Source organism: Dendropsophus ebraccatus, chromosome 11 (genome assembly GCF_027789765.1).
Source record: "Dendropsophus ebraccatus isolate aDenEbr1 chromosome 11, aDenEbr1.pat, whole genome shotgun sequence".
Taxonomy (NCBI): domain Eukaryota; kingdom Metazoa; phylum Chordata; class Amphibia; order Anura; family Hylidae; genus Dendropsophus; species Dendropsophus ebraccatus.
Genome location: NC_091464.1, coordinates 1,157,266 through 1,181,305, shown reverse-complemented (window position 1 = coordinate 1,181,305; position 24,040 = coordinate 1,157,266). Strand labels below are relative to the sequence as shown.

General features: G+C 56.7%; 1 protein-coding gene across 1 annotated transcript in view; it reads left to right on the top strand.

The window, feature by feature from the left end:
* Positions 1-24,040, top strand: part of PKP1 (plakophilin 1) — a 178,040-nt gene that overhangs the window by 18,981 nt on the left and 135,019 nt on the right. Inside the window, exon 2 of the mRNA XM_069945506.1 lies at positions 22,927-23,033. Within this exon, the coding sequence (XP_069801607.1) occupies positions 22,927-23,033 (107 nt within the window). The remainder of the gene's footprint in view (positions 1-22,926; positions 23,034-24,040) is intronic.

Here is a 24,040-nt window from a genome sequence, read left to right as displayed (position 1 = left end):
CCCTGTGTCCCCCATCTCCTCATATTCCCCCCTGTGTCCCCCATCTCCTCATATTCCCCCTGTGCCCCCCATCTCCTCATATTCCTCCTGTGTCCCCCATCTCCTCATATTCCCCCTGTGCCCCCCATCTCCTCATATTCCACCCTGTGTCCCCCATCGCCTCAGATTCCCCCTGTGTCCCCCATCTCCCCATATTCCCCCTGTGTCCCCCCATCTCCCCATATTCCTCCTGTTCCCCCATCTCCTCATATTCCTCCTGTGTCCCCATCTCCCCATATTCCTCCTGTGTCCCCCTCTCCTCATATTCCCCCTGTGTCCCCCATCTCCTCATATTCCTCCTGTGTCCCCATCTCCTCATATTCCGCTGTGTCCCCATCTCCCCATATTCCCCCTGTGTCCCCATCTCCCCATATTCCCCCCTGTGTCCCCCCATCTCCTCATATCCCCCTGTGCCCCCCATCTCCTCATATTCCCCCCTGTGTCCCCATCTCCTCATATTCCCTCCTGTGTCCCCCATCTTCTCATATTCCTCCTGTGTCCCCCATCTCCTCATATTCCTCCTGTGTCCCCCATCTTCTCATATTCCTCCTGTGTCCCCCCATCTCCTCATATTCCTCCTGTGTCCCCCATCTCCTCATATTCCCTCCTGTGTCCCCCCCATCTCCTCATATTCCCCCTGTGTCCCCCATCTCCTCATATTCCTCCTGTGTCCCCCATCTCCTCATATTCCCTCCTGTGTCCCCCCCATCTCCTCATATTCCCCCTGTGTCCCCCATCTCCTCATATTCCCCCTGTGTCCCATCTCCTCATATTCCTCCTGTGTCCCCCATCTCCTCATATTCCTCCTTTGTCCCCCATCTCCCCATATTCCTCCTGTGTCCCCCATCTCCTCATATTCCCCCCCTGTGTCCCCCATCTCATATTCCTCCTGTGTCCCCCATCTCCTCATATTCCTCCTGTGTCCCCCATCTCCTCATATTCCTCCCTGTGTCCCCCATCTCCTCATATTCCCCCTGTGTCCCCCATCTCCTCATATTCCCCCCTGTGTCCCCCATCTCCTCATATTCCCTCCTGTGTCCCCCATCTCCTCATATTCCTCCTGTGTCCCCCATCTCCTCATATTCCTCCCTGTGTCCCCCATCTCCTCATATTCCCCCTGTGTCCCCCATCTCCTCATATTCCCTCCTGTGTCCCCATCTCCTCATATTCCCCCCTGTGTCCCCATCTCCTCATATTCCTCCTGTGTCCCCCATCTCCTCATATTCCCTCCTGTGCCCCCCCATCTCCTCATATTCCCTCCTGTGTCCCCCATCTCCTCATATTCCTCCTGTGTCCCCCATCTCCTCATATTCCCTCCTGTGTCCCCCATCTCCCCATATTCCTCCTGTGTCCCCCATCTCCTCATATTCCCTCCTGTGTCCCCCATCTCCTCATATTCCCCCCTGTGTCCCCATCTCCTCATATTCCTCCTGTGTCCCCCATCTCCTCATATCCCTCCTGTGTCCCCCATCTCCTCATAGTCCTCCTGTGTCCCCCATCTCCTCATATTCCCCTCTGTGTCCCCCATCTCCTCATATTCCCCCCTGTGTCCCCATCTCCTCATATTCCCCCCTGTGTCCCCCATCTCCTCATTTTCCCCCCTGTGTCCCCATCTCCCCATATTCCCCCCCTGTGTCCCCATCTCCCCATATTCCTCCTGTGTCCCCATCTCCTCATATTCCCCCCCTGTGTCCCCATCTCCTCATATTCCTCCTGTGTCCCCATCTCCTCATATTCCCCCTGTGTCCCCCATCCCCCATATTCTCCTGTGTCCCCCTCTCTCCTCATATTCCCCCCTGTGTCCCCCATCTCTCCTCATATTCCCCTGTGTCCCCCCATCTCCTCATATTCCCCCTGGGGTCCCCATCTCCTCATATTCCCCCCTGTGTCCCCCCATCTCCTCATATTCCCCCCTGTGTCCCCACTCTCCTCCTATTCCCCCCGTGTCCCCATCTCCTCATATTCCTCTCCTGTGTCCCATCTCCTCATATCCTCTCCTGTGTCCCCCATCTCCTCATATTCCCCCCTTGTGTCCCCATCTCCTCTATTCCGCCTGTGTCCCCCATCTCCCCATATTCCTCCTGTGTCCCCCATCTCCCCATATTCCCCCCTGTGTCCCCCATCTCCTCATATTCCTCCTGTGTCCCCATCTCACTCATATTCCCCCCTGTGTCCCCTCTCCCCATATTCCTCCTGTGTCCCATCTCCCATATTCCTCCTGTGTCCCCCATCTCCTCATATCCCCCCTGTGTCCCCCATCTCCTCATATTCCTCCTGTGTCCCCCATCTCCCCATATTCCTCCTGTGTCCCCCATCTCCCCATATTCCCCCCCTGTGTCCCCCATCTCCTCATATTCCTCCCTGTGTCCCATCTCCTCATATTCCTCCCTGTGTCCCCCATCTCCTCATATTCCCTCCTGTGTCCCCATCTCTCCTCATATTCCCCCTGTGTCCCCCCATCTCCTCATATTCCCCCCTGTTTCCCCATCTCCTCATATTCCCCCCTGTGTCCCCCATCTCCTCATATTCCTCCTGTGTCCCCCCCCATCTCCTCATATTCCCTCCCCCCTGTGTCCCCCATCTCCCATATTCCCCCCTGTGTCCCCCCATCTCCCCATATTCCCTCCTGTGTCCCCCATCTCCTCATATTCCTCCTGTGTCCCCATCTCCCCATATTCCTCCTGTGTCCCCCATCTCCTCATATTCCTCCTGTGTCCCCCATCTCCTCATATTCCCCCCTGTGTCCCCCATCTCCTCATATTCCCCCTGTGTCCCCATCTCCTCATATTCCTCCTGTGTCCCCCATCTCCTCATATTCCTCCTGTGTCCCCATCTCCTCATATTCCCCTGTGTCCCCCATCTCCTCATATTCCTCTGTGTCCCCCATCTCCTCATATTCCCTCCTGTGTCCCCCATCTCCCATATTCCCCCCTGTGTCCCCCATCTCCTCATATTCCCCCCTGTGTCCCCCATCTCCTCATATTCCCCTGTGTCCCCCATCTCCTCATATTCCCCCTGTGTCCCCCATCTCCTCATATTCCCCCTGTGTCCCCCATCTCCTCATATTCCCCCCTGTGTCCCCCATCTCTTCATATTCCTCCTGTGTCCCCATCTCCCCATATTCCCCCTGTGTCCCCCATCTCCTCATATTCCTCCTGTGTCCCCCATCTCCTCATATTCCTCCTGTGTCCCCCCATCTCCTCATATTCCTCCTGTGTCCCCCATCTCCTCATTTCCCCCCTGTGTCCCCCATCTCCTCATATTCCCCCCTGTGTCCCCCATCTCCTCATATTCCTCCTGTGTCCCCATCTCTCATATTCCTCTCTGTCCCCCTCTCCTCATATTCCCCCCTGTTCCCCCATCTCCTCATATTCCCTCCTGTGTCCCCCATCTCCTCATATTCCCCCTGTGTCCCCATCCTCCTCATATTCCCCCCTGTGTCCCCCCATCTCCTCATATTCCCCCTGTGTCCCCCATCTCCCATATTCCCCCTGTGTCCCCCATCTCCTCATATTCCTCCTGTGTCCCATCTCTCTCCATATTCCTCCTGTGTCCCCCATCTCCTCATATTCCCTCCTGTGTCCCCCATCTCCTCATATTCCTCCTGTGTCCCCATCTCCTCATATTCCCCCCTGTGTCCCCCCATCTCCTCATATTCCCTCCTGTGTCCCCCATCTCTCATATTCCCCCTGTGTCCCCCATCTCCCCATATTCCCCCCTGTGTCCCCCATCTCCTCATATTCCCCCCTGTGTCCCCCATCTCCTCATATTCCTCCTGTTTCCCCCATCTCCTCATATTCCCCTGTGTCCCCCATCTCCTCATATTCCCCCTGTGTCCCCCATCTCCCCATATTCCCCCCTGTGTCCCCATCTCCTCATATTCCTCCTGTGTCCCCCATCTCCTCATATTCCTCCTGTGTCCCCCCATCTCCCATATTCCCCCCTGTGTCCCCCATCTCCTCATAGTCCCCCTGTGTCCCATCTCCTCATATTCCCCCCTGTGCCCCCCATCTCCTCATATTTCCCCTGTGTCCCCCATCTCTCATATTCTCCTGTGTCCCCCCATCTCCCATATTCCTCCTGTGTCCCCATCTCCTCATATTCCCCCTGTGTCCCCATCTCCTCATATCCCCCCCTGTGTCCCCATCTCCCCATATTCCCCCTGTGTCCCCCATCTCCTCATATTCCCCCCTGTCCCCCCCATCTCCTCATATTCCTCCTGTGTCCCCCCATCTCCTCATATTCTCCTGTGTCCCCCATCTCCCCATATTCCCCCTGTGTCCCCCATCTCCTCATATTCGCCTCCTGTGTCCCCCATCTCCTCATATCCCTCCTGTGTCCCCCATCTCCTCATATTCCTCCTGTGTCCCCCATCTCCCCATATTCCCCCTGTGTCCCCCATCTCCTCATATTCCCCCTGTGTCCCCCATCTCCTCATATTCCCCCCTGTGTCCCCCATCTCCTCATATTCCTCCTGTGTCCCCCATCTCCTCATATTCCTCCTGTGTCCCCCATCTCCTCATATTCCCCTGTGTCCCCCATCTCCTCATATTCCCCCTGTGTCCCCCATCTCCTCATATTCCCCCCTGTGTCCCCCATCTCCTCATATTCCCCCTGTGTCCCCCATCTCCTCATATTCCCCCTGTGTCCCCATCTCCTCATATCCCTCCTGTGTCCCCCAATCTCCTCATATTCCTCCTGTGTCCCCATCTCCTCATATTCCCCCCTGTGTCCCCCATCTCCATATTTCCCCTGTGTCCCCCATCTCCTCTATTCCCCCCTGTGTCCCCCATCTCCTCATATTCCTCCTGTGTCCCCCCTCTCCCCATATTCCCCCCTGTGTCCCCATCTCCTCATATTCCCCCCTGTGTCCCCCATCTCCTCATTCCCTCCTGTGTCCCCATCTCCTCATATTCCTCCTGTGTCCCCCATCTCCCCATATTCCCCCCTGTGTCCCCCATCTCCTCATATTCCTCCCTGTGTCCCCCATCTCCTCATATTCCTCCTGTGTCCCCCATCTCCTCATATTCCTCCTGTGTCCCCATCTCCCCATATTCCTCCTGTGTCCCCCATCTCCTCATATTCCTCCTGTGTCCCCATCTCCCCATATTCCTCCTGTGTCCCCCATCTCCTCCTATTCCCCCCTGTGTCCCCATCTCCTCATATTCCCCCTGTGTCCCCCATCTCCTCATATTCCCCCCTGTGTCCCCCATCTCCTCATATTCCCCCTGTGTCCCCCATCTCCTCATATCCCCCTGTGTCCCCATCTCCCCATATTCCTCCTGTGTCCCCCATCTCCTCATATTCCCCCTGTGTCCCCATCTCCTCATATTCCCCCCCCTGTGTCCCCCATCTCCCCATATTCCCCCCTGTGTCCCCCATCTCCCCATATTCCCCCCTGTGTCCCCCATCTCCTCATATTCCCCCTGTGTCCCCCATCTCCTCATATTCCTCCTGTGTCCCCATCTCCCATATTCCTCCTGTGTCCCCCATCTCCTCATATTCCCCCCTGTGCCCCCATCTCCTCATATCCTCCTGTGTCCCCCATCTCCTCATATTCCCCCCTGTGTCCCCCTCCTCATATTCCTCCTGTGTCCCCCATCTCCTCATATTCCCCCTGTTTCCCCATCTCCTCATATTCCCCCTGTGTCCCCCATCTCCTCATATTCCCTCCTGTGTCCCCCATCTCCTCATATTCCCCCCTGTGTCCCCCATCTCCTCATATTCCCCCTGTATCCCCCAGCTCCTCATATTCCTCCTGTGTCCCCCATCTCCTCATATACCCCCCTGTGTCCCCCATCTCCTCATATTCCCTCCTGTGTCCCCATCTCCTCATATTCCCCCCTGTGTCCCCCATCTCCTCATATTCCCCCCTGTGTCCCCCATCTCCTCATATTCCCTCCTGTGTCCCCCATCTCCTCATATTCCCCCTGTGTCCCCCATCTCCTCATATTCCCCCCTGTGTCCCCCATCTCCTCATATTCCCTCCTGTGTCCCCCAGCTCCCCATATTCCTCCTGTGTCCCCCATCTCCTCATAGTCCTCCTGTGTCCCCCATTCCCCATATTCCTCCTGTGTCCCCCCATCTCCTCATATTCCCTCCTGTGTCCCCCATCTCCTCATATTCCCCCCTGTGTCCCCCATCTCCTCATATTCCCTCCTGTGTCCCCCATCTCCTCATATTCCTCCTGTGTCCCCCATCTCCTCATATTCCCTCCTGTGTCCCCCATCTCCTCATATTCCCCCCTGTGTCCCCCATCTCCTCATATTCCCCCCTGTGTCCCCCATCTCCTCATATTCCCCCTGTGTCCCCCATCTCCTCATATTCCCCCTGTGTCCCCCATCTCCTCATATTCCCCCCTGTGTCCCCCATCTCCACATATTCCCTCCTGTGTCCCCCATCTCCCCATATTCCATCCTGTGTCCCCCATCTCCCCATATTCCTCCTGTGTCCCCCATCTTCTCATATTCCCTCCTGTGTCCCCATCTCCCCATATTCCTCCTGTGTCCCCCATCTCCTCATATTCCCCCCCTGTGTCCCCCATCTCCTCATATTCCTCCTGTGTCCCCCCATCTCCTCATATTCCCCCCCTGTGTCCCCCATCTCCTCATATTCCCCCCTGTGTCCCCCCCATCTCCTCATATTCCCCCCCTGTTCCCCATCTCCTCATAATCCTCCTGTGTCCCCCATCTCCTCATATTCCCCGCTGTGTCCCCCATCTCCTCATATTCCCCCTGTGTCCCCCATCTCCTTATATTCCCCCCCTGTGTCCCCCATCTCCTCATATTCCTCCTGTGTCCCCCATCTCCTCATATTCCCCCCTGTGTCCCCCATCTCCTTATAGTCCCCCTGTGTCCCCCATCTCCCCATATTCCTCCTGTGTCCCCATCTTCTCATATTCCATCCTGTGTCCCCCATCTCCCCATATTCCTCCTGTGTCCCCCATCTCCTCATATTCCTCCTGTGGCCCCCCATCTCCTCATATTCCTCCTGTGTCCCCCATCTCCTCATATTCCCCCCTGTGTCCCCCATCTCCTGATAGTCCCCCCTGTGTCCCCCATCTCCTCATATATTCCCCGCTTGTCCCCATCTCCTCATATTCCCCCCTGGGTCCCCCATCTCCTCATATTCCCCCCTGTGTCCCCCATCTCCCCATATTCCCCCCTGTGTCCCCCATCTCCTCATATTCCTCCTGTGTCCCCCCATTTCCTCATATTCCCCCCTGTGTCCCCCATCTCCTCATATTCCTCCTGTGTCCCCCATCTCCTCATATTCCACCCTGTGTCCCCCATCTCCTCATATTCCTCCTGTGTCCCCCATCTCCTCATATTCCTCCTGTGTCCCCCATCTCCCCATATTCCCCCCTGTGTCCCCCATCTCCTCATATTCCCCCTGTGTCCCCCATCTCCTCATATTCCCCCTGTGTCCCCCATCTCCTCATATTCCCCCTGTGTCCCCCATCTCCTCATATTCCCCCTGTGTCCCCCATCTCCTCATATTCCCCCCTGTGTCCCCCATCTCCTCATATTCCCCCCTGTGTCCCCCCATCTCCCCATATTCCTCCTGTGTCCCCCATCTCCCCATATTCCTCCTGTGTCCCCATCTCCTCATATTCCTCCTGTGTCCCCATCTCCTCATATTCCCCCCTGTGTCCCCCATCTCCCCATATTCCCTCCTGTGTCCCCCATCTCCCCATATTCCTCCTGTGTTCCCCCATCTCCTCATATTCCTCCTGTGTCCCCATCTCCTCATATTCCCCCCTGTGTCCCCCATCTCCTCATATTCCTCCTGTGTCCCCCATCTCCTCATATTCCTCCTGTGTCCCCCATCTCCACATATTCCCTCCTGTGTCCCCCCATCTCCCCATATTCCCTCCTGTGTCCCCCATCTCCTCATATTCCCCCCTGTGCCCCCCATCTCCTCATATTCCTCCTGTGTCCCCCATCTCCTCATATTCCTCCTGTGTCCCCCATCTCCTCATATTCCTCCTGTGTCCCCCATCTCCACATATTCCCTCCTGTGTCCCCCATCTCCCCATATTCCCTCCTGTGTCCCCCATCTCCTCATATTCCCCCCTGTGTCCCCCATCTCCTCATATTCCTCTGTGTCCCCCATCTCCTCATATTCCTCCTGTGTCCCCCATCTCCTCATATTCCCCCCTGTGTCCCCCATCTCCTCATATTCCCCCCTGTGTCCCCCATCTCCTCATATTCCCCCCTGTGTCCCCCATCTCCTCATATTCCTCCTGTGTCCCCCATCTCCTCATATTCCTCCTGTGTCCCCCATCTCCTCATATTCCCCCCTGTGTCCCCCATCTCCTCATATTCCCCCCTGTGTCCCCCATCTCCTCATATTCCCCCCTGTGTCCCCATCTCCTCATATTCCTCCTGTGTCCCCCATCTCCTCATATTCCTCCTGTGTCCCCCATCTCCTCATATTCCCCCCTGTGTCCCCCATCTCCTCATATTCCCCCCTGTGTCCCCCATCTCCTCATATTCCCCCCTGTGTCCCCCATCTCCTCATATTCCTCCTGTGTCCCCCATCTCCTCATATTCCTCCTGTGTCCCCCATCTCCTCATATTCCCCCCTGTGTCCCCCCATCTCCTCATATCACTCCTGTGTCCCCCATCTCCTAATATTCCCCCCTGTGTCCCCCATCTCCTCCATCATTCCCCCCTGTGTCCCCATCTCCTCATATTCCTCCTGTGTCCCCCATCTCCCATATTCCCCTGTGTCCCCCATCTCCCATTATTCCCCCCTGTGTCCCCCATCTCCCCATATTCCCCCTGTGTCCCCCATCTCCTCATATTCCCCCCTGTGTCCCCCCATCTCCCCAATTCCCCCTGTGTCCCCATCTCCTCATATTCCCCCCTGTGTCCCCCATCTCCTCATATTCCTCTGTGTCCCCCCCATCTCCCCATATTCCCCTGTTCCCCATCTCCTCATATTCCCCCCTGTGTTCCCCCATCTCCTCATATTCTCCTGTGTCACCCCATCTCTCATATTCCCCCCTGTGTCCCCCATCTCACCATATTCCCCCCCTGTGTCCACCCCTCTCCTCATATTCCCCCCCTGTGTCCCCCCATCTCCTATATTCCCCCTGTGTCCCCATCTCCTCATATTCCTCCTGTGTCCCCCATCTCCCCATATTCCCTCCTGTGTCCCCCATCTCCTCATATTCCCCCCTGTGTCCCCATCTCCTCATATTCCCCCCCTGTGTCCCCCATCTCCTCATATTCCTCCTGTGTCCCCCATCTCCTCATATTCCCCCGTGTCCCCCATCTCCTCATATTCCTCCGGTGTCCCCCATCTCCTCATATTCCTCCTGTGTCCCCCATCTCCTCATATTCCCCCTGTGCCCCCCATCTCCTCATATTCCCCGCTGTGTCCCCCCTCTCCTCCTTATTCCCCCCTGTGTCCCCCATCTCCTATATTCCCCCCTGTGTCCCCATCTCCTCATATTCCTCCTGTGTCCCCCATCTCCCCATATTCCCCCTGTGTCCCCATCTCCTCATATTCCTCCTGTGTCCCCCCATCTCTCATATTCCTCCTGTGTCCCCCATCTCCTCATATTCCCCCTGTGTCCCCCCATCTCCTCATATTCCCCCTGTGTCCCCCATCTCCTCATATTCCCCCTGTGTCCCCCATCTCCTCATATTCCCCCCTGTGTCCCCCATCTCCTCATATTCCTCCTGTGTCCCCATCTCCTCATATTCCCCCTGTGTCCCCCATCTCCTCATATTCCCCCTGTGTCCCCCATCTCCTCATATTCCCCCTGTGTCCCCCATCTCCTCATATTCCCCCCTGTGTCCCCCATCTCCTCATATTCCCCCCTGTGTCCCCCATCTCCTCATATTCCCCCCTGTGTCCCCCCATCTCCCCATATTCCTCCTGTGTCCCCCATCTCCCCATATTCCTCCTGTGTCCCCCATCTCCTCATATTCCCCCCCTGTGTCCCCCATCTCCTCATATTCCCCCCTGTGTCCCCATCTCCCCATATTCCCTCCTGTGTCCCCCATCTCCCCATATTCCTCCTGTGTCCCCCATCTCCTCATATTCCTCCTGTGTCCCCATCTCCTCATATTCCCCCCTGTGTCCCCCATCTCCTCATATTCCTCCTGTGTCCCCCATCTCCCCATATTCCTCCTGTGTCCCCCATCTCCTCATATTCCTCCTGTGTCCCCCATCTCCTCATATTCCTCCCTGTGTCCCCCATCTCCTCATATTCCTCCTGTGTCCCCCCATCTCCTCATATTCCCCCCTGTGTCCCCCATCTCCTCATATTCCCCCCTGTGTCCCCCATCTCCTCATATTCCCCCCTGTGTCCCCCATCTCCTCATATTCCTCCTGTGTCCCCCATCTCCTCATATTCCTCCTGTGTCCCCCATCTCCCCATATTCCCCCTGTGTCCCCCATCTCCTCATATTCCTCCTGTGTCCCCCATCTCCTCATATTCCCCCCTGTGTCCCCCATCTCCACATATTCCCTCCTGTGTCCCCCATCTCCCCATATTCCCTCCTGTGTCCCCCATCTCCTCATATTCCCCCCTGTGTCCCCCATCTCCTCATATTCCTCCTGTGTCCCCCCATCTCCTCATATTCCTCCTGTGTCCCCCATCTCCTCATATTCCCCCCCTGTGTCCCCCATCTCCTCATATTCCCCCCCTGTGTCCCCCATCTCCTCATATTCCTCCTGTGTCCCCCCATCTCCTCATATTCCCCCTGTGTCCCCCATCTCCTCATATTCCCCCGTGTGTCCCCCATCTCCTCATATTCCTCCCTGTGTCCCCCATCTCCTCATATCCCTCTGTGTCCCACCATCTCTCATATTCCTCCTGTGTCCCCATCTCCCATATCCCCCTGTGTCCCCCCTCTCCTCATATTCCCCCTGTGTCCCCATCTCCTCATATTCCTCCTGTGTCCCCCATCTCCTCATATTCCTCCTGTGTCCCCCATCTCCTCATATTCCCCCTGTGTCCCCCATCTCCTCATATTCCCCGCTGTGTCCCCCATCTCCTCATATTCCCCCCTGTGTCCCCCATCTCCTTCTATTCCCCCCTGTGTCCCCCATCTCCTCATATTCCTCCTGTGTCCCCCATCTCCTCATATTCCCCCCTGTGTCCCCCATCTCCTCATATTCCCCCCTGTGTCCCCATCTCCTCATATTCCCCCCTGTGTCCCCCCATCTCCTCATATTCCCCCCTGTGTCCCCCATCTCCTCATATTCCTCCTGTGTCCCCCATCTCCTCATATTCCCCCCTGTGTCCCCCATCTCCTCATATTCCCCCCTGTGTCCCCCATCTCCTCATATTCCTCCTGTGTCCCCCATCTCCTCATATTCCTCCTGTGTCCCCCATCTCCTCATATTCCCCCCTGTGTCCCCCATCTCCTCATATTCCCCCCTGTGTCCCCCATCTCCTCATATTCCTCCTGTGTCCCCCATCTCCCCATATTCCCCCCTGTGTCCCCCATCTCCTCATATTCCCCCTGTGTCCCCATCTCCTCATATTCCCTCTTGTGTCCCCCCATCTCCTCATATTCCTCCTGTGTCCCCCATCTCCCCATATTCCCTCCTGTGTCCCCCATCTCCTCATATTCCCCCTGTGTCCCCCATCTCCTCATATTCCCCCTGTGTCCCCCATCTCCCCATATTCCTCCTGTGTCCCCCATCTCCTCATATTCCCCCTGTGTCCCCCATCTCCTCATATTCCCCCCTGTGTCCCCCATCTCCTCATATTCCCCCCTGTGTCCCCCATCTCCTCATATTCCCCCCTGTGTCCCCCCCATCTCCCCATATTCCTCCTGTGTCCCCCATCTCCCCATATTCCTCCTGTGTCCCCCATCTCCTCATATTCCTCCTGTGTCCCCCATCTCCTCATATTCCCCCCTGTGTCCCCCATCTCCCCATATTCCCTCCTGTGTCCCCCATCTCCCCATATTCCTCCTGTGTCCCCCATCTCCTCATATTCCTCCTGTGTCCCCCATCTACTCATATTCCCCCCTGTGTCCCCCATCTCCTCATATTCCTCCTGTGTCCCCCATCTTCTCATATTCCCTCCTGTGTCCCCCATCTCCCCATATTCCCCGCTGTGTCCCCCATCTCCTCATATTCCCCCCTGTGTCCCCCATCTCCTCATATTCCTCCTGTGTCCCCCATCTCCTCATATTCCCCCCTGTGTCCCCCATCTCCTCATATTCCTCCTGTGTCCCCCATCTCCCCATATTCCTCCTGTGTCCCCCATCTCCTCATATTCCTCCTGTGTCCCCCATCTCCTCATATTCCTCCTGTGTCCCCCATCTCCCCATATTCCCCCCTGTGTCCCCCATCTCCTCATATTCCCCCTGTGTCCCCCATCTCCTCATATTCCCCCCTTTGTCCCCCATCTCCTCATATTCCTCCTGTGTCCCCCATCTCCCCATATTCCCCCTGTGTCCCCCATCTCCTCATATTCCCCCCTTTGTCCCCCATCTCCCCATATTCCCCCTGTGTCTCCCATCTCCTCATATTCCCCCCTGTGTCCCCCATCTCCTCATATTCCCCCTGTGTCCCCCATCTCCTCATATTCCCCCTGTGTCCCCCATCTCCTCATATTCCCCCTGTGTCCCCCATCTCCCCATATTCCCCCCTGTGTCCCCCATCTCCTCATATTCCCCCCTGTGTCCCCATCTCCTCATATTCCCCCCTGTGTCCCCCATCTCCTCATATTCCCCCCTGTGTCCCCCCATCTCCTCATATTCCCCCCTGTGTCCCCCATCTCCTCATATTCCCCCCTGTGTCCCCCCATCTCCCCATATTCCCCCCTGTGTCCCCCCATCTCCTCATATTCCTCCTGTGTCCCCCATCTCCTCATATTCCCTCCTGTGTCCCCCATCTCCCCATATTCCTCCTGTGTCCCCCATCTCCTCATATTCCTCCTGTGTCCCCCATCTCCTCATATTCCCCCCTGTGTCCCCCATCTCCCCATATTCCCTCCTGTGTCCCCCATCTCCCCATATTCCTCCTGTGTCCCCATCTCCCCATATTCCTCCTGTGTCCCCATCTCCTCATATTCCTCCTGTGTCCCCATCTCCTCATATTCCCCCCTGTGTCCCCCATCTCCTTATATTCCTCCTGTGTCCCCCATCTCCCCATATTCCTCCTGTGTCCCCCATCTCCTCATATTCCCGCCTGTGTCCCCCATCTCCTCATATTCCTCCTATGTCCCCCATCTTCTCATATTCCTCCTGTGTCCCCCATCTCCCCATATTCCTCCTGTGTCCCCCATCTCCTCATATTCCTCCTGTGTCCCCCCATCTCCTCATATTCCTCCTGTGTCCCCCATCTCCCCATATTCCTCCTGTGTCCCCCATCTCCTCATATTCCCCCCTGTGTCCCCCATCTCCCCATATTCCCTCCTGTGTCCCCCATCTCCCCATATTCCCCCCTGTGTCCCCCATCTCCTCATATTCCCCCCTGTGTCCCCCATCTCCTCATATTCCTCCCTGTGTCCCCCATCTCCTCATATTCCCCCTGTGTCCCCCATCTCCTCATATTACCCCCTGTGTCCCCATCTCCCCATATTCCCCCCTGTGTCCCCCATCTCCTCATATTCCTCCCTGTGTCCCCCATCTCCTCATATTCCTCCTGTGTCCCCCCATCTCCTCATATTCCCCCCTGTGTCCCCCATCTCCTCATATTCCTCCTGTGTCCCCCCATCTCCTCATATTCCCCCCTGTGTCCCCCATCTCCTCATATTCCCCCCCTGTGTCCCCCATCTCCTCATATTCCTCCTGTGTCCCCCATCTCCTCATATTCCTCCTGTGTCCCCATCTCCTCATATTCCTCCTGTGTCCCATCTCCTCATATTCCCCCCTGTGTCCCCCATCTCATCATATTCCTCCTGTGTCCCCCATCTCCCCATATTCCTCCTGTGTCCCCCATCTCCTCATATTCCCCCCTGTGTCCCCCATATCCTCATATTCCTCCTGTGTCCCCCATCTCCTCATATTCCCTCCTGTGTCCCCCATCTCCCCATATTCCCTCCTGTGTCCCCCATCTCCCCATATTCCTCCTGTGTCCCCCATCTCCTCATATTCCCCCCTGTGTCCCCCATCTCCTCATATTCCTCCTGTGTCCCCCATCTCCTCATATTCCCCCCCTGTGTCCCCCATCTCCTCATATTCCCCCCTGTGTCCCCCCATCTCCTCATATTCCCCCCTGTGTCCCCATCTCCTCATAATCCTCCTGTGTCCCCCATCTCCTCATATTCCCCGCTGTGTCCCCCATCTCCTCATATTCCCCCCTGTGTCCCCCATCTCCTTATATTCCCCCCTGTGTCCCCATCTCCTCATATTCCTCCTGTGTCCCCCATCTCCTCATATTCCCTCCTGTGTCCCCCATCTCCCCATATTCCTCCTGTGTCCCCCATCTCCTCATATTCCCTCCTGTGTCCCCCATCTCCTCATATTCCCCCCTGTGTCCCCCATCTCCTCATATTCCCCCCTGTGTCCCCCATCTCCTCATATTCCTCCTGTGTCCCCCCATCTCCCCATATTCCTCCTGTGTCCCCCATCTCCTCATATTCCCCCCTGTGTCCCCCATCTCCCCATATTCCTACTGTGTCCCCCATCTCCTCATATTCCTCCTGTGTCCCCCCATCTCCTCATATTCCCCCCTGTGTCCCCCATCTCCTCATATTTCCCCCTGTGTCCCCCCATCTCCTCATATTCCCTCCTGTGTCCCCCATCTCCATATAACCCCCCCCTGTGTCCCCATCTCACCATATTCCCCCCTGTGTCCCCCATCTCCTCATATTCCCTCCTGTGTCCCCCATGTCCTCATATTCCCTCCTGTGTCCCCCATCTCCTCATATTCCCCCTGTGTCCCCATCTCTCATATTCCCCCTGTGTCCCCCATCTCCTCATATTCCCCCCTGTGTCCCCCATCTCCTTATATTCCCCCCTGTGTCCCCCATCTCCTCATATTCCTCCTGTGTCCCCCCATCTCCTCATATTCCTCCTGTGTCCCCCATCTCCTCATATTCCCCCCTGTGTCCCCCATCTCCTCATATTCCTCCTTGTCCCCCATCTCCACATATTCCCCCCTGTGTCCCCCATCTCCTCATATTCCTCCTGTGTCCCCCATCTCCTCATATTCCCTTCTGTGTCCCCCATCTCCTCATATTCCCCCCTGTGTCCCCCATCTCCTCATATACCCCCCTGTGTCCCCCATCTCCTCATATTCCCTCCTGTGTCCCCCATCTCCCCATATTCCCCTCTGTGTCCCCCATCTCCTCATATTCCTCCTGTGTCCCCCATCTCCTCATATTCCCCCCCTGTGTCCCCCATCTCCTCATATTCCCCCCTGTGTCCCCCATCTCCTCATATACCCCCCTGTGTCCCCCATCTCCTCATATTCCCTCCTGTGTCCCCCATCTCCCCATATTCCCCTCTGTGTCCCCCATCTCCTCATATTCCTCCTGTGTCCCCCATCTCCTCATATTCCTCCTGTGTCCCCCATCTCCTCATATTCCCTCCTGTGTCCCCCATCTCCTCATATTCCCCCCTGTGTCCCCCATCTCCTCATATTCCCCCTGTGTCCCCCATCTCCCCATATTCCCCCCCTGTGTCCCCCATCTCCTCATATTCCCCCTGTGTCCCCCATCTCCTCATATTCCCTCCTGTGTCCCCCATCTCCTCATATTCCTCCCTGTGTCCCCCCATCTCCCCATATTCCTCCTGTGTCCCCCATCTCCTCATATTCCCTCCTGTGTCCCCCCATCTCCTCATATTCCTCCTGTGTCCCCCATCTCCTCATATTCCTCCTGTGTCCCCATCTCCTCATATTCCTCCTGTGTCCCCATCTCCTCATATTCCTCCCTGTGTCCCCCATCTCCTCATATTCCCTCCTGTGTCCCCCATCTCCTCATATTCCCCCTGTGTCCCTCATCTCCTCATATTCCCCCCTGTGTCCCTCATCTCCTCATATTCCTCCTGTGTCCCCCATCTCCTCATATTCCTCCTGTGTCCCCCATCTCCCCATATTCCCCCCTGTGTCCCCCATCTCCTCATATTCCTCCTGTGTCCCCATCTCCTCATATTCCTCCCTGTGTCCCTCATCTCCTCATATTCCCCCCTGTGTCCCCCATCTCCTCACATTCCTCCTGTGTCCCCCATATTCCCTCCTGTGTCCCCCATCTCCTCATATTCCTCCTGTGTCCCCCATCTCCCCATATTCCCCCCCTGTGTCCCCCATCTCCTCATATTCCCTCCTGTGTCCCCCATCTCCCCATATTCCCCCCCTGTGTCCCCCATCTCCTCATATTCCCCCCCTGTGTCCCCCATCTCCTCATATTCCCTCCTGTGTCCCCCATCTCCATATAACCCCCCCCTGTGTCCCCCATCTCCCCATATTCCCCCTGTGTCCCCCATCTCCTCATATTCCCCCCTGTGTCCCCCATCTCCTTATATTCCCCCCTGTGTCCCCCATCTCCTCATATTCCCCCCCTGTGTCCCCCATCTCCTCATATTCCCCTCCTGTGTCCCCCATCTCCATATAACCCCCCCCTGTGTCCCCCATCTCCTCATATTCCCCCCTGTGTCCCCCATCTCCTCATATTCCCCCCCTGTGTCCCCCATCTCCTCATATTCCTCCTGTGTCCCCCATCTCCTCATATTCCCTCCTGTGTCCCCCATCTCCTCATATTCCCCCCTGTGTCCCCCATCTCCTCATATTCCTCCTGTGTCCCCCATCTCCACATATTCCCCCCTGTGTCCCCCATCTCCCCATATTCCCCCCTGTGTCCCCCATCTCCTCATATTCCTCCTGTGTCCCCCATCTCCTCATATTCCCTCCTGTGCCCCCATCTCCTCATATTCCCCCCTGTGTCCCCCATCTCCTCATATACCCCCCTGTGTCCCCCATCTCCTCATATTCCCTCCTGTGTCCCCCATCTCCCCATATTCCCCCCTGTGTCCCCCATCTCCTCATATTCCCTCCTGTGTCCCCCATCTCCTCATATTCCCTCCTGTGTCCCCCATCTCCTCATATTCCCCCCTGTGTCCCCCCATCTCCTCATATTCCCCCCTGTGTCCCCCATCTCCTCATATTCCCCCCTGTGTCCCCCATCTCCTCATATTCCCCCTGTGTCCCCCCATCTCCTCATATTCCCTCCTGTGTCCCCATCTCCTCATATTCCTCCTGTGTCCCCCCATCTCCTCATATTCCCTCCTGTGTCCCCCATCTCCCCATATTCCTCCTGTGTCCCCCATCTCCTCATATTCCCTCCTGTGTCCCCCATCTCCCCATATTCCTCCTGTGTCCCCCATCTCCTCATATTCCCCCTGTGTCCCCCATCTCCCCATATTCCTCCTGTGTCCCCCATCTCCTCATATTCCCCCTGTGTCCCCCATCTCCTCATATTCCTCCTGTGTCCCCCATCTCCTCATATTCCCCCTGTGTCCCCCCATCTCCTCATATTCCCCCTGTGTCCCCCATCTCCTCATATTCCTCCTGTGTCCCCCATCTCCTCATATTCCCCCCTGTGTCCCCCATCTCCTCATATTCCCCCTGTGTCCCCCATCTCCCCATATTCCTCCTGTGTCCCCCATCTCCTCATATTCCCCCTGTGTCCCCCATCTCCTCATATTCCTCCTGTGTCCCCCATCTCCTCATATTCCCCCCTGTGTCCCCCCATCTCCTCATATTCCCCCCTGTGTCCCCCATCTCCTCATATTCCCTCCTGTGTCCCCCCATCTCCTCATAGTCCTCCTGTGTCCCCCATCTCCTCATATTCCCCCTGTGTCCCCCATCTCCCCATATTCCTCCTGTGTCCCCCATCTCCATATATTCCCTCCTGTGTCCCCCATCTCCTCATATTCCCCCCTGTGTCCCCCATCTCCCCATATTCCTCCTGTGTCCCCCATCTCCTCATATTCCCCCCTGTGTCCCCCATCTCCCCATATTCCCCCCTGTGTCCCCCATCTCCTCATATTCCCCCCTGTGTCCCCCATCTCCTCATATTCCCCCTGTGTCCCCATCTCCTCATATTCCCCCCTGTGTCCCCCATCTCCTCATATTCCCCCCTATGTCCCCCATCTCCTCATATTCCTCCTGTGTCCCCCCATCTCCTCATATTCCTCCTGTGTCCCCCATCTCCTCATATTCCCCCTGTGTCCCCCATCTCCTCATATTCCCTCCTGTGTCCCCCATCTCCTCATATCCCTCCTGTGTCCCCCATCTCCTCATATTCCTCCTGTGTCCCTCATCTCCTCATATCCCTCCTGTGTCCCCCATCTCCTCATATTCCCTCCTGTGTCCCCCATCTCCTCATATTCCTCCTGTGTCCCCCATCTCCTCATATTCCCCCCCTGTGTCCCCCATCTCCTCATATTCCTCCTGTGTCCCCCCATCTCCTCATATTCCCCCCTGTGTCCCCCATCTCCTCATATTCCCCCCTGTGTCCCCCATCTCCTCATATTCCCCCCTGTGTCCCCCCATCTCCTCATATTCCCCCCTGTGTCCCCCATCTCCTCATATTCCCCCCTGTGTCCCCCATCTCCCCATATTCCCCCCCTGTGTCCCCCATCTCCCCATATTCCCCCCTGTGTCCCCATCTCCTCATATTCCTCCTGTGTCCCCCATCTCCCCATATTCCCTCCTGTGTCCCCCATCTCCTCATATTCCCCCTGTGTCCCCCATCTCCTCATATTCCCCCCTGTGTCCCCCATCTCCTCATATTCCCTCCTGTGTCCCCCATCTCCTCATATCCCCCCCTGTGTCCCCCATCTCCCCATATTCCCTCCTGTGTCCCCCATCTCCCCATATTCCCCCCTGTGTCCCCCATCTCCTCATATTCCCCCTGTGTCCCCCATCTCCTCATATTCCCCCCTGTGTCCCCCATCTCCCCATATTCCCCCCTGTGTCCCCCATCTCCTCATATTCCCCCCTGTATCCCCCATCTCCCCATATTCCTCCTGTGTCCCCCATCTCCTCATATTCCCTCCTGTGTCCCCCATCTCCTCATATTCCCCCCTGTGTCCCCCATCTCCTCATATTCCCCCCCTGTGTCCCCCATCTCCTCATATTCCCCCCTGTGTCCCCCATCTCCTCATATTCCCCCCTGTATCCCCCATCTCCTCATATTCCCTCCTGTGTCCCCCATATTCCCCCCTGTATCCCCCATCTCCTCATATTCCCTCCTGTGTCCCCCATATTCCCCCCTGTGTCCCCCATCTCCTCATATTCCTCCTGTGTCCCCATCTCCTTATATTCCCTCCTGTGTCCCCCATCTCCTCATATTCCTCCTGTGTCCCCCATCTCCTTATATTCCCCCTGTGTCCCCCATCTCCTCATATTCCCCCCTGTGTCCCCCATCTCCCCATATTCCCCCCTGTGTCCCCCATCTCCTCATATTCCCCCCTGTGTCCCCCATCTCCCCATATTCCTCCTGTGTCCCCCATCTCCTCATATTCCCTCCTGTGTCCCCCATCTCCTCATATTCCCCCCTGTGTCCCCCATCTCCTCATATTCCTCCTGTGTCCCCCATCTCCTCATATTCCCCCTGTGTCCCCCATCTCCTCATATTCCCCCTGTGTCCCCCATCTCCTCATATTCCCCACTGTTTCCCCCATCTCCTCATATTCCCTCCTGTGTCCCCCATCTCCCCATATTCCTCCTGTGTCCCCCATCTCCCCATATTCCTCCTGTGTCCCCCATCTCCTCATATTCCCTCCTGTGTCCCCATCTCCTCATATTCCCCCTGTGTCCCCCATCTCCTCATATTCCTCCCTGTGTCCCCCATCTCCTCATATTCCCCCCCTGTGTCCCCCATCTCCTCATATTCCCTCCTGTGTCCCCCATCTCCTCATATTCCTCCTGTGTCCCCCATCTCCCCATATTCCCCCCTGTGTCCCCCATCTCCTCATATTCCCTCCTGTGTCCCCCATCTCCTCATATTCCTCCTGTGTCCCCCATCTCCTCATTTTCCTCCTGTGTCCCCCATCTCCTTATATTCCCCCCTGTGTCCCCATCTCCTCATATTCCCCCCTGTGTCCCCCATCTCCCCATATTCCTCCTGTGTCCCCCCATCTCCCCATATTCCTCCTGTGTCCCCCATCTCCTCATATTCCCCCCTGTGTCCCCCATCTCCTCATATTCCCCCCTGTGTCCCCCATCTCCTCATATTCCCCCCTGTGTCCCCCATCTCCTCATATTCCCCCCCTGTGTCCCCCCATCTCCTCATATTCCTCCTGTGTCCCCCATCTCCTCATATTCCTCCTGTGTCCCCCATCTCCTCATATTCCTCCTGTGTCCCCCATCTCCTCATATTCCTCCTGTGTCCCCCCATCTCCTCATATTCCCTCCTGTGTCCCCCCATCTCCTCATATTCCCCCCTGTGTCCCCCATCTCCTCATATTCCCCCCTGTGTCCCATCTCCCCATATTCCTCCTGTGTCCCCCATCTCCTCATATTCCCCCTGTGTCCCCCATCTCCTCATATTCCTCCTGTGTCCCCCATCTCCTCATATTCCTCCTGTGTCCCCATCTCCCCATATTCCTCCTGTGTCCCCCCATCTCCTCATATTCCCCCCTGTGTCCCCCATCTCCTCATATTCCCCCCCTGTGTCCCCCATCTACTCATATTCCTCCTGTGTCCCTCATCTCCTCACCTCACCAATGGCTCCCACACTGCTGCTGTGTCCTCCTGGCTGCTTATTGGTCAGGCTGATTACAGATCTCATGGAGCAGCCTGACCAGGAAGACATTACTGGCGGCTCCAGATCACTTCTAGATCGCAGCCCAGACACAGCCTAGAAACAGCAGGGGCGCCCATACAGTGCAGGAGCAGGGGCGCCCATACAGTGCAGGAGCAGGGGCGCCCATACAGTGCAGGAGCAGGGGCGCCCATACAGTGCAGGAGCAGGGGCGCCCATACAGTGCAGGAGCAGGGGCGGCCATACAGTGCAGGAGCAGGGACGCCCATACAGTGCAGGAGCAGGGGCGTCCATACAGTGCAGGAGCAGGGGCGCCCATACAGTGCAGGAGCAGGGGCGCCCATACAGTGCGGGAGCAGGGGCGCCCATACAGTGCAGGAGCAGGGACGCCCATACAGTGCAAGAGCAGGGGCGCCCATACAGTGCAGGAGCAGGGACGCCCATACAGTGCAGGAGCAGGGGCGCCCATACAGTGCAGGAGCAGGGACGCCCATACAGTGCAGGAGCAGGGGCGCCCATACAGTGCAGGAGCAGGGAGCTTATACAGTGCAGGAGCAGGGGCTGCCATACAGTGCAGGAGCAGGGGCGCCCATACAGTGCAGGAGCAGGGGCGCCCATACAGTGCAGGAGCAGGGACGCCCATACAGTGCAGGAGCAGGGGCGCCCATACAGTGCAGGAGCAGGGGCGCCCATACAGTGCAGGAGCAGGGGCGCCCATACAGTGCAGGAGAAGGGGCGCCCATACAGTGCAGGAGCAGGGACGCCCATACAGTGCAGGAGCAGGGGCGCCCATACAGTGCAGGAGCAGGGGCGCCCATACAGTGCAGGAGCAGGGACGCCCATACAGTGCAGGAGCAGGGACGCCCATACAGTGCAGGAGCAAAGGCGTCCATACAGTGCAGGAGCAAAGGCGTCCATACAGTGCAGGAGCAGGGGCGCCCATACAGTGCAGGAGCAGGGGCGCCCATACAGTGCAGGAGCAGGGGCGCCCATACAGTGCAGGAGCAGGGGCGCCCATACAGTGCAGGAGCAGGGGCGCCCATACAGTGCAGGAGCAGGGAGCTTATACAGTGCAGGAGCAGGGGCGGCCATACAGTGCAGGAGCAGGGACGCCCATACAGTGCAGGAGCAGGGACGCCCATACAGTGCAGGAGCAAAGGCGTCCATACAGTGCAGGAGCAGGGGCGCCCATACAGTGCAGGAGCAGGGGCGCCCATACAGTGCAGGAGCAGGGAGCTTATACAGTGCAGGAGCAGGGGCGCCCATACAGTGCAGGAGCAGGGAGCTTATACAGTGCAGGAGCAGGGGCGGCCATACAGTGCAGGAGCAGGGGCGCCCATACAGTGCAGGAGCAGGGGCGCCCATACAGTGCAGGAGCAGGGGCGCCCATACAGTGCAGGAGCAGGGGCGCCCATACAGTGCAGGAGCAGGGAGCTTATACAGTGCAGGAGCAGGGGCGGCCATACAGTGCAGGAGCAGGGGCGCCCATACAGTGCACCCACCACCCGGGGAGGAGTGGAGCGGGTTGGACTGGATCCATCTTTTTCCCAGCACCAATGAGCAGAATACAGATGGGGAGGAAGCGCTTGGCTCTGTTCCTCCTGTAAATTCTCTCATCCCTCGTTGTGGGTTTGTGATGGATTTCACTATTTTCTGTGTGTGCGGATGAGACTCTGCGTATTTGTGAGAAATTCTGCCGCTTGTGGAATCGTCCTATGGCTCCGTTCACACTTCTATTGTTTGTTTGTTTGAGAGACTCTGTTAGTTTTCCAGCATCTGAGCCGGTATATTTTTTCCACTCAAATCCTGCAAAATAAAGGGACAATCGACAAAAAAACAGACAAGCCCCATTCAAGTCAATGGCATCTCTCTGGTATTCATCTCTATCAGTTTATCTGTTATTGAACAAAGCGTCGGACTCTTTGGCTCTGGAGAAGCTCTCTGACCCTGACGCAGCGCATTAGTCCTAGTGTCGCCGCCCTCGTCATTGGTAACAGACACAGATATGGCGGCTTTCCACCTGCAGACTCCATCCATTTAGATGGCCAGCAGCAGCTGACGGCCCCTGTACTGTTACCATGCGGCAGGGGAGTGGGCACCTTCCTCTCAGATATCACAGAGCGTTATTATAATGTGTCTTTCATGTTATTATAGTGCTTTGTAGTAAAATAATTTGTCATCTTCTTCTTCACCAGTTGGTTCAATGTACGAGACCCTGGAAGATTCCTACAACATGAATCGCAACAGTGCAGGCGGCGGCCATTCTGCAAAGTACCAGAGCGGCAGCAGCTGGGGTTATCAGGTAAGAGTATGAGCCTCTGCGGCCGGTGGGAAAGACGTCCGATATGTGCTGAGCTGGCGGGATGAAGCCGCCTCATGTTATACAGAATATCCAGATGATCAGTGTGTAACGCAACGGACGAAGAGGGAATAAGGCAAACACGTAAGGTCCATGCTGTACAAGTATACGTGCTGTAACAGATATCACTCTAAACAATGGGAAGCCAATGGACCCTAATTGTGGATATGAAAAAAAAACCTTGTGACATTAGCGATGCCCGGACCCCTGGGGGTCACTTGGCAGTGCAGGTGTAATGTGATGCCCGGACCCGTGAGGGTCACTTCGCAGTGCAGGTGTTGTGAGTGGGCAGGAATCGGGGCAGCTGCAGGGTAGAGGATTGTCACAGTACAGGGCCTGAGGATGGCACAGCTGAGGGACCGGTCTGCAGATACTGCGGTAGAATTGCTACTGGGCATGCGATTCTTCGCTGTACCTAGTCAGGGCACCAGATAACGGACACCAATGCCAGGATTCAGTAACAACGGTGGTTACAGGTTTATTGTAACTGAGGTAACTGGTAGCAACAGTCTCGTCCGGATGCAACCGGGTATATAGCAGACTTATATAGACAGAGCTAAGGTGGTGCTGCATAGGCTGAGGTGAAGCGTGCCGGATGATGGGAGTAGTAGTGATAGAGGAATAGAGATGCTGAGTGGACTTAGAGTTATTGCGGTATGAATCTTGACTTGATGAGGAGATGAATAACAGGAACGACACCCAGATGAGAAGATACTCCAGGCACCTGAGCAGACGGACAGCCAGGATCTGTACAGCAGAGCACCAGGTCCACTCTTCTGAAGGTGAAGAGGGCCGCAGGACACCTTATCTCCTTGAAGGTAGGAGACAGGAATACACAAGGTAGTATCTAAATCCCATACCGCAAAGGGACCTCACTGGGTGCTCGCACACAGCTCCCAGACAAGCCCCGCCCCAGCCGGATTTCATTGGCTGCTCCACTCCGGGCTCCC